This window comes from Chroicocephalus ridibundus, chromosome 16 (assembly GCF_963924245.1).
Source record: "Chroicocephalus ridibundus chromosome 16, bChrRid1.1, whole genome shotgun sequence".
NCBI classification, from domain to species: domain Eukaryota; kingdom Metazoa; phylum Chordata; class Aves; order Charadriiformes; family Laridae; genus Chroicocephalus; species Chroicocephalus ridibundus.
In genome coordinates, this window is record NC_086299.1 from 5031667 (window position 1) to 5042808 (window position 11142).

The 11142-nt window shown below is 48.5% G+C and overlaps 1 protein-coding gene across 1 annotated transcript in view; it reads right to left on the reverse strand.

Moving 5' to 3' along the window:
• Positions 1–9737, reverse strand: part of KAZN (kazrin, periplakin interacting protein) — a 239552-nt gene extending 229815 nt beyond the window's left edge. The window contains exon 1 of the mRNA XM_063353936.1: positions 8711–9737. Within this exon, the coding sequence (XP_063210006.1) occupies positions 8711–8831 (121 nt within the window). The 5' untranslated portion in view covers positions 8832–9737. The remainder of the gene's footprint in view (positions 1–8710) is intronic.
• Positions 9738–11142: the final 1405 nt, after the last annotated feature.

Below are 11142 nucleotides of genomic sequence, written 5' to 3' on the forward strand. Positions count from 1 at the left end.
AAAATATGATGGCTGCTTTCAATTTGAAGGAATTATTATATCCTTATACTTTGCTACTCGTGAACATTGATTGACAAAACCAAATTTGTCCACCTGGAGTGCAGATGAACACTACCCGTAATTTAATCAGGAGTAAATCAGCTTGCAAGTGCTTAGGATACAGATGCTGCAATAATTGAGTCTCTCTATTGAGATGACGGGGAACAATTTATATTTAATTTATGCAAAGAAAAATATATTCAGTATTTTCTTTCTGTTTTCTGTTCTTGGGGCGTTTTTTTGTCAGCTGTTTAATGGCATACGGCACTCCTAACATTTTGGAAAAGCTTTTCCTCGCAATTTGAAAAATAAACCCCTCCTGCTGTGTATTATACACATAGATGTAGGTATATATACAGAATTTCACGCTTATTAGTACGCCCACAGGTGCTGCCCCCTCCTGCCTCCCATGGCTTCCCTGTGCTGGTCTGGTTTGAAGCAGAGGAACCTCATCCACGTGGACTTGCCCGGCAGAAGGGACCGTCCCGCGGGGCAGAGGTAACACAGGAGGTACCTGGCCATGGCAAGGGTCGAAGCAGACCCACGGCACCGGGCATCTCGCTCAGCTGCCGGCGGCTGCCGCCCTTTAATCAGATCCCCCGCAGTCCAGAGTACTACTCTGGGGCGAATAGCACCAGATCCATCATTGGAAATGTGGATTTAGCTGCAGTCTAAGTCTAGCTTTTCCCACTTCTTTAATCCCCAGACATCCTACATTCCCATTTTTGGAAAATACTGTTTCTCTCCCCTCTTCCAAGCAGGTACCACCCACCACCCTCAGGACACAACCTCCAATTTGGCCATTAGAAAGAGTTAAGCTCTGCCGTACGAGACCCCTGACCCATTATCTCAGCCACGCACCGCAATTCCCGTGAGCTTTCCAAGTCTGGAAAAAAAAAAAAAAAAAAAAAAACAAAACCGGGAAATCCACTCACAGATAATAAACCCTTCAATCTGATATACCCCATTTCGCCCGCTGAAACGCGGTCTCCATTGATTTCTCATGCGCTTCACATTAAGATTTCTAGAGCATTAGCTAGTCACGGGCTCTTGTGCCCCTGCCCTTCGGAGCCCTGGGCAGCCCCCCTGGGTCACCTGCGGCTTCCCCAGCAGAGCAGCAACAGCACAACATTTGTGATTAAAAGGAGAATATAGTAAAGCAATAAAAGGTATAAACAGCCAGTGAACTCCACCCACAAGGCACTGATGGCTGTTTTCCTCCCGGGGAGCACAGCGCTGCCTACCAAAGTGGAGAGAGAGATAAATGTCACTTTTTTTTATGCCTAGTAACAGCTCATTCCACTGGGTGGAAAAGAAAAATATTAGTGATCTTCCCATTTCATTTCTGCGGCTCCTTAATCCATTCAGCTCAGGCAGGAGCACGTCAGCTGTCAAGGAGGATTTTTACTTATTGCTTTTCTGGGGAGAGGGAAATGACTTTTCCTCCTAGTGCTGGAGCTGGCCCCAGAGACAATCAGATTAGCCTGTTCTCCCCTAAAACACAAAACTCAAAGGGCTTTTGGAGTAGTTTGTTTCTGATGTATTTCTTGTCATCTCAGAAAAAATAGGGGTTTCCTTTCAATAAAAATGATACCTCTTTCTACACCAACGCACACAACGTTATTCAGCATGACAACATCACACAAGGGAAGCTGGCAGGGATCTGGTTCTCGAGCACCCGAGCGACGAGCAGAGATTTATGCCGGTTGCTTTCAAGCTGCTGAAGCCTGCCATAATACCAGGACATGAACCCGGGTGAGAGCTCCACCCGAGGGAGCAGAAATCTTCAGGGGCAGGCAGATTTATGGGGGAGTGGAGCCATGGGACAAGGGGCAACGGTTTTAAACCAAAAGAGGAGAGATTTAGATGAGATCCGAGGAAGAAATTCTTGGCTGTGAGGGTGGTGAGCCCCTGGCCCAGGTTGCCCAGAGCAGCTGTGGCTGCCCCATCCCTGGAGGGGTTCAAGGCCAGGTCGGACGGGGCTTGGAGCAACCTGGGCTGGTGGGAGGTGTCCCTGCCCAGGGCAGGGGGTGGCACTGGGTGGGCTTTGAGGTCCCTTCCAACCCAAACCATTCTATGATTTAGGTAAAGGGAAAAAAGCAACATTCCCACCCTTGCCACTAAATCTCTATGAAATAACAGTCAGACCCTAATTTTGTAACACTGCAGTCAATAATTTTCTATTTTCTATTCCAAGTTTCTACCCAGCAGCCCAACAGCATCTCGTACCAGCATTGAGCATCACAAGTCTATCGCGGCTGAGGACCAGACCCTTGGGGATCCCTGAATTCGTCTCGCCTCACTCAGATACCTGCTCCTGTTTCTTATTTCCCCAAAATGAGGAAATCCGCTCTTGCACAAGCCTAACCTGCGGAACACTAATTAACCAAGACTGTCGCAATCATCTTCATCACCAGCCTCCTTGCTATACACACACAGGGTCTTCTCTTGGGAGAGCAAATGAAACAACTTGTTACCACGAAAAATTTATTACCAACTAATACACGTAGGAAACCTAATGCGCTAAGTACCGAGGAACACGTTTCCAGCCCTGATCCAGTGTAGTCTCAAACCAACCGATCCCAGCAAATTTTCTGCTGACTGTTTTCTCTTGTTGTCCGCGGGAGGAGAGAAGCGCTGTCACAAAAGGTTTGCTCAAATGCTCTCGTAGCTGGAGCCTGAGCTCGCTCAAGTGTTGCGCTTAAAGAAACCCAGGACCTTAAAGGATCACGGCTTTGATGGGAACCCATTAAATCATCTTTTACCATATATATGTGGCAGAAAATGAGAGAGGGGCACAGCTCCCTGGGTGCCTGATGGGCACCTCAGCTTTTGGGAAGAAGGTGAAAACACCTCACTTGTGTTCCCTTTCATCTCCAGGTAAAAGGCTCGAAACCAGATCCTGTTTGGTTGACTTTCAATTAAATCATGGGAAAACGCATAAGGGAGTAAAGGATAAAAAACACGGGAACACAGATGGGAAACATTCATCTCCTCACCCTCACTTTGAAAGATCAGAGATTTCCTTTGCCACCTGACGAGGGGCTGAAGTTTTCCCATAAATTCTTCCCCAATGGCCTGATGCATTCTTTAGATCAGCAATGGTATTAGGAAAGTTTTCTTCATTAAAGGCTTGGCTATAAAGGTGTTACTCGGCAGAAAAGCATCCCACATTGAAACGCAGTAAGGTATAGATAAGCATTGATCTGTGGTTTTATTTAAATTTAAAAAAAAAAAAAAACACACACAAAACAGCCTGTTCTGCTGGGACTCTGCTGCTTTAACCTGTCGGTGCTGGGTTTCCCCCAGACCTGACTTGCGCGCTGGAAGGTGTGTCTACTTTGTGACTGTCGTCTTCCTTTCTCATCAGACGGTCCACTGCTCTCGACCCAATGCCTTAAAGTCACTTAAAAGCAAGTCAGTGCCCCTATAGCGTCCAATGAACAGAGGCATTCCCTTGACCATCGGTGCTCAAGGACAATTTGCTGCCTTCTCCAGTAAAAAAATTAAGACAAACAGCATCAAGGGCCAAATTACTCCTTGTCCGGAGCGTCAATACAACAGCAGTACCTTCCCTGTCCCCTGACCCTGAACCCTGCTCGCAGTTTCCCCACTCATTGCTGACACTGAAAAATCTTTTTCCTACCGGCATTTTCCCTTTTGCAAAGCAGCAAAGGAGGGGGGCGGTGGATTTCCCCAAGGGGAGGTGGAAACGTTGCATCCACAAGGAAAGGAGAACTTGGAAGCGTCTTGGGAGAGGAGCACGGTGCGGTCCCCAAGAAGGCTGTTTGCTCCTTGTGCTCATGGCAGCTTGAGGTAGGAAATGCATTTTGCCCAGCGAGTTCTGCCACGAGAGCGCCACCGCTCCGCACCCCAGCCGTAAGCCACGGGCTGGTTTGTCCCAGCACCGCTCAGTGCCAGGGACCCGTCCTTCCCCTCCCACCCACCCGCTCAGAGCAGGACCTTGCTGTTGCAGAGAAGGCGCTGAAGGAAACACCACCGTATTTTGAAGTCTTAAGATAAAGGTTTGCTCAAATTGTGCTTCACAGAAGAAAAAAAAATAAAATAGAAAACCTTAGAGTGCCGGGGTATCTCCGTACAAACTGATACACAAATGCAATCTGTAGTTTGTCAGAGCTCTGGGTTTGGTTCGCGGTTCTACACACATCAGATTCACACTCTGCCTCAAGGAGCTCCCGAAGAAAACTTTGCCCAAATTAGAGGGTACAGTGCTGATTATTTTTTTTTTAATGCTATGTTGTTTGTTTTAAAACTATATTCAGCTGCCTGACGAAGGAATCCTACGTTGCATATTCAATATTTTGTTTGCAATAAGGTGCTGGACCAGATGAGATTCCACGATTTCATGCTGCAGGACAAATACGTTGCACAGGTAATGGCACATCTCTCTTATCTCGCATTCCTCTTGAGAGGAACTGGATCAAACTGCACATCTAGGGGGAAACAGCAAGAGCTTTGAGCCCCAGTACGTTAATCTCCATAGAAGAGCTCCTAAGAACTTTGCATCATGTCCTTAATTTTCTACTCGGTAGCCGATGCAAACTCGCATCCATTTGTGGCGCAACCATCAGTGGGATACAAAAACACACGTACTGGATAATACACATGTAATTGAACGATAATATGTAAAAGTTTCAGTGCAACATTTTAAAGTCTGGGTGACTGTCAAATTACTTAAGCTTTCTTATTCATTCTGGTCACATCTCAAACTGAGTCCCTTATTTCATAATCGATGGACAATTAACTGGCAAGATATAAAAAAAAAAAATTGGGAGCTTAACTATTCAGCAGCACCTGCAAGCCAAAGAATTAATGGAAAATGACAATTAACCTGATGGAGCAGCGAGTCAGAGAATAATACAGAGTGGTAAGTCCAGAAAACTGCATTATGCTGAACAAGTTGCTTGGGCTTTGCCTGCATATAAAGTAAGAGGTTCCTCTGCTAAGCCCAATTCTTCAATAGAGCCCTCAGCTCTCCTTGAGATCAGCTCTCGCTCCATACAGTCAACACTTCACATGGGAAGACAGAATGGAAATACCCTTCAAATTCTCAGTCTCGCTCATTTTTAAGTTTTGTAGTGCCAAACATAAGTCTTTCAAACTATTTTTTTTTTTTTTTAGTTCAGAAACTGTCAAACAGAAGAAACCTACAGCCTTTCATTTTGGTTTTAGCAAAATTTATAGCAAGAATCTGTGCCAGGTTCAAATCCATGCTCCAAACAAGAAGAATCCTCCAGCATTGCCTGGCGGACGGGAATTTCAGCTGAGACGGGGAAGATTTCGGCCTGGCTTATGAAGCCAGCCTCCTCCTCCTCAATTACATGAATCTCCATAGAAGAATTCCCAAGAACTTTGCATCATGTCCTTAATTTTCTACTCGATAGCTTTAGGAACTTTTGGAAATCTCCAGCCTTGTAGTTAGGTTGGACCGGATAAAAACCCAGCCAACCTGCATGGCTCGTCTGTGAAATGAAAACCGTGTTCTCTGAGCAATCCTAGATAGGAATTACAGTCCCTCCTTTGAAATTCCACGCTCTCGAAAGGTGACCGTGCCCCCAGTCAACACCGACGGATCTTTCACGCATCAGGCAAAATTAATGCCTGCAACAGCAAGAATTTACTGCCTTGGGAAACCAGAGCTTTGTCAGTGACCTCCCAAACCCGGCAGTTGTCAGCTGCGGTCTTCCCATCCGCACGATTCCCTGGGCTCGGTGCAAATAAAAAAGCACGGGTAAGGGCAAGGAACGCGTCCCAGCAAACAAATTCACTGAGGCGTAGGAAACTTGGTAAGGTAAGCGGCAGCGGTACAGTGGGGTAGGACAGGAAGACAGAAGACTCGTTTTCAAAAGAGCATCCTATATAATGTGCAAGTAAACAGTGCTTCGGAGGTTAAATAAAGATCAAGCGCTCGTGCAAAGGGCAAAACAGCTTCTGAGCAGGGCTCCCACATGACAGCAGACTCTTTAGACTAATATTGTGATTACCAGAGTACAACCTAGGGTATTATGCAAATCTACAAAAACTACGCATGAATAATCAGCCACTTAAGCAGAATCAGCTGCACAAAAAACTTTCCAAGCCCTCCACCAACGGGGCAGACGAGCAGCTGGCAGGGGAAAAGTTAACTTTCCAGACATTCAATATCTGTTTTTCAGGGCAAGTTACTGAAGAGCGGCATTAAGCGAGAGGGGACACACATTCGCACCTTCCGCTCTGTCCCCCGAGGACAGATCCTGCGACACAAAACCGGAGGCATATTCTGCAAACAGAGCCCAGAAGGAACACCCTTCTTTCAGGTGCTTTGGAGGAAAATACTCCTTATAACAAAGGCAGAAGCTACAGAAAACATGAGATCTTTCCAGGTGGTACATGAAAGTTGTGCTGTCAAGTCTGTGATTTATCTGGAGTTCAGCATCTCTCCAGGCACATAATCTGACATTTAATTAAGGCCAGGACCTTTATCATCCAAGCACATCGTAGTGTTATTAAAAAAGCCCAAATGCCACCCCTGACAGCAATGTGGTACTGGGTGTCTACAAGTCTTGCTCATGAATTTGGTCTACGCAGGTTGGAACTTGACTCCACATGGCCCCTCAGAAATTCAGAAGTTATTGTTGCAAAGAATCACGGTGGAGGGGCAAGGTCTGGTTTTATGGTTTGTAGAGGCACTTTCACAGCCCGACACGACGTAGGGCCCTCTTACGGCTCTGTCACAAGCGTCATTTTCTCAGTGGCATACAACACAACCAAGTTTTGGTGTCCCAAACCTGTATCCCCTCCTGGTTCCTTAGGGCATCCTTCCTGCCCACACTAAAGCCCCACAGCACGGTGACAGCTCGGGCAGCCAAGTTTTCCAGGGCCCTGCGAACACAAGCGTATCCACAAACACATCGACTGAAGTTCTGCTCCCAGGCGTGCCGAGTATATATTGGTACTGCCGTAGGAATACAAAGCTCACATAGATGTAAGTCACACACACAATGTACTCATTTGCTTTGAACGTGAGCGACATTCCCAGCAGCCATCCTTACATCACCCTGCGCCTCGTACCTGACCGCACGTGCCTGAGAAGACACCTAAAAAATCCTACCAAAACGATCCACCAGAAGGAAGGAAATCTTACAGTTGAGTTGCTGAGATGGGATTCAAAAGCCCTAGATTCACGGGTTTCCTCCCTGGCATTTCCCTGTAAGAAAGGGAAAGGAAAAGCAAACAAAACTAAAGTCACCACCTGTGTTTTCCCACCTGGTTGGTCTTAATCGTTTGGAAAACAAAACCCTCACCCAGGAACCAGGGCTTTCTCACACCTCTCTTCTTTGGGTAGCATCTGACATAGTGGATCCACAGCCTTTGGACTGATCCCAGGCCATATAACGTGAAAGATTAATACCAAACCCTCTCGAAAAACTGCCAGACATTTCCTTGGGGGCAGCAGCATGATTTCAGGCTTGATTAATTGAGCAGTTGTCAGCTAACGAGTCATTCTCCTGTGAAAGTACTATGAGAAGCACAACAGAAGTCATACAGAAATCTGCAGCAAACCTAATAAATAATATTTTGGATCTCACCGCTTAAATAGAAACACTAAAATCCAAACACCATTAGTTACAGAATTGGCTGGGGAGAAGAGGAAGAGGGGATGGGCCACTTTGGAGAACATATTTGCTGATACACGCGCTATCACAAACAGCAATAAGGAATTACCAGTAGATCTGAGTAAAACAAGCCCCAGAAATTCAAAGCAAGCATTGTTACGGTACCATTGCAAAAACCCAGGCTTTCCCCACAGCCATAAGTAAATAAATGCATCCATTCTTAGAGGTACCTGTAAGCAGGGATTGGAAAAAAAAGAGCAAGTCTTGTAAAATTCATTATGCCAATCTCTTAGTCTTGGGAACTCGGGTCTGAAGGAGGATGCTAGTGCAGAGCCCTGAGGCACTTCACGGAGCTTCAGAGCAGCTGTGTGGAGCCAGCAGGGAAAGCAAGAGGCAAACCCAGAAAATTCGGGGGTAGTTGTATTACACATACCTTCCTCAACATTCAAAAGGTGCAGACAAGAGGTAATCAGGCCCATCTGTAGAGATGTTACAAACGTATGAAACAACTGGAAAAAGGAACAGAGCCTCTAGGTGCTACGGTAACACAAACGGACAGAAAAAAGCAAAGGAAAAAAACCAAACACTTTGTCCTTTGTAGAACCAAATACCAAAGCAGAAATCTGCGCACCTGGAGACGCTCCGTACTGCAACAGTCACCCTCCAATACAGCAAATCAACTTCCAGTTTGAATGTCATTATTTCAAGTTGGAATAATTGCTATAAATATTTTGTACGCATCTAAACATAACGGAAACTTCCACTGTCAGACAAAGAGCAGCTTGTTCCAGTCCACGTTAACCCAAAACACGCAATCATCCCGACCTTTGCCTCAAATTTGCAACTGTTTAGACACAAAGCTTTTAAGTCATTTTGGGAGAAGTTGAGGCAGGTGCAAATGAAACAGGGGTTACTCCAACTTTCCCTTTGGAAAATGCCATGTTTGGGGAAGAACTTGGGAAATGGGACAGAGGAGGGAAGAGATTAAGGATGTTGCAGAGCAGGAGGTGAGATGGAGGGTATCGAGGTCGTACACGCACGCGTTCCCCTCTTACCTGCTTCCATCAGCTGGCACTGCTGCCCGAAAACTTGCGAGAAGGTAACAGGGCCTGACGCGGAGCTGGAGGTCACCGGAGAGGAGTCCATCGCTCTCTTCGGGTCCTTTGTGTTAGTCATGGGGCAGGGCCCAGCAGCTGAGAAGCCTCCTGTCCCCCACAGGGCCTCAGTGGCAGGAGAAGACCCTCACTGAGCAACAGTGCCTCTTCCCGGCCCGGGGGGTGCTCCTTTCTTTTCAAGGGAGAGTAGCAGCACAGATGTTTTCAGTTGAGTGTCATCAGCACATTCATTAAGGCCTGTCTCTGCCTCTTCCAGGAGTTTTGCGGTGTGTCCTAGGCAGGTCTGGCAGCCTCAGGCACAAATTATTAGCCTCAGGCAATGAGGATTGACCCCTCCCGGGGTACCTGCCATAGATACAGCAGAGAAACGAGTCTCTTCTCCTTGTGGAGCTGGGATGTCTAAACCCAGCAGCTACCGCGTCCCCCAGCTCGGGCGCATCTCCTCTTGGGGGACGCAGGGAGTTCTTCCCCGGTGCGAGGTGCCGGGATGCTGACCCGCCGTCCTTCCCTCTGCCGAGGACACCGGGAGATGCTGAAGTACCAGAAAGATCTCCGCCTCTCCCCGGGGTTCCGAGCCCAAGCTTGTCGTCGGGAGCTCAGCGGAGGCTTCCAGAAGCCGATGGCAGCCGAGCCCCGGGCTCCCGCTGCCCGAGACGGTCCCCGCGGCCGCGGGGGGTGCGCGGCTCCCGCTTGCCCCGCCGCTCGCCGGCGGCCTCAGCTGCTGGGGGCCCTGCCCGCTCCCGGCATGAGCCCCCCGCTCCCCGCGGTTTAGTCCTTCCTTACAGCCCTCTCTCCCCTTCCCCCAGCAAAACAGGCGAGGGGGAGGAGACTGGAGCCGCCGTTAAATAACATCCCCCTGCCCTGCTGCAGTGTCCCTCCCCCCGCCCCGGCCCTCATGCGGCGCCGGTGCCCGGGAGCTCTTCTGGGGGCACGGGGAAGCGCTCGCCCCGCCGGGCAGCCGAGAGCCGCCGCCTTAACCCCCTCACGGCCGCTGCCGAGATGCTCCCGGGGGCGGGGGGACGAGGGCTGGTCCCCAAAACCCGCCCCGGGGCTGCCCATCGCTTTGTCGTCCCCGTCCCCCCCCCGCCCCGGGGCTGCGGGCACTGCGTCGCTCTCCCTCTTTCCCCGTAAATAACCAGCCAGGGCCGTTCGCGGGGAAGAGGGGCCAGGAGTTAACTCCCAGGAAAGCCTGACACAGCTGATTCATCTTCATTTTAAAAACTCCCTCTGCCAATGCAAGGGATGCTGACTCCAGGAGCTCTGCATAATTTTATCCTCCGTGAGTCATCAGTGCTTCCTTTGGGAAGCTTGCTGGGAAGCAAGGTTACCGCACGGCTAGAAAAACACACGCCGTGACCTACGTGGAAACACAAAACCGCCAGATTTTAGCAGCAGAAAGCCCAGGCTCGAGCATGCCAGTCACCTGCAGGTAGCTCACGCCCCGGGGGAGGCAGGGTGGTGATTTTAGCCCCAGAGGCAAAGTGACGTGCCCAGGGACACCTGGAGAAATTTTAGCAGCAGGGAATGGAAGTCACGTCTCCTGGTCTGTGCCGCAGGCCGTGCGGCTCCTCCGGCAATATCGCTGTGCAGGACGGACCCTCAGCCGGGAAACAGCGTTGCCTAAAACATCCCAGCTTTCTCATTTGATTGTGTCTGCGCCCTCTCCCTCTCATCCAAAGAAACTGGTAGATTTAGTATTTTAACAGCTGGTAAACTGGTTCTGTACTGAGAAAGCTATTGCCTCCCATGAGATCACTCCTTCCTGTGATGATGTAAATGCTCAGATCAGCTATGGCAGAGAACGATACAAACAAAATAAATAAAAACCAAAACAGAGACATCTTTGAATGTTTATTTTGCTAAAAGCACAGGAAAAAATTCTGTCCTCACAAGATGACAGAGATTTAACTTGACCTTCTTGTCTATTACTTGGAGGAAAGCAAAAATTGTCCCGTTCGGTCCAGATGCCTCCAACACTCAGGTGTTTATTCCTGTGGCTGTTTTCTCCCTTCCTGACTCCGGTCCCTCTCTGGTTCGCTCCCTCTGACCATGCCCAGAGCAAACTCTCATTTGGGCAAAGCCCACTGATGTCTGAAGCCTACAAGAGCATGTTCTAAAACTATGCCAAATGTCAGAAAAAGCTGATATGAAGAGTGGTGTTCAGTTGGGTGGGAAGGGGTACATGCAGAGCAAAGGGACTAGACCCAGTTCTGCCTCCAGCATCGCCCTGTGCAACACTTTCTCCTGATCGTGTAGCAAGAAACCCTCCCAGAGCTCCTTGGCAACTTCTCTGCAAAATCCATCGCATCGCTGCATGCAGCTCTGAAATATTAAAGCATAATTTAAAAAAAAAAAAAAAATTACACAAGAGG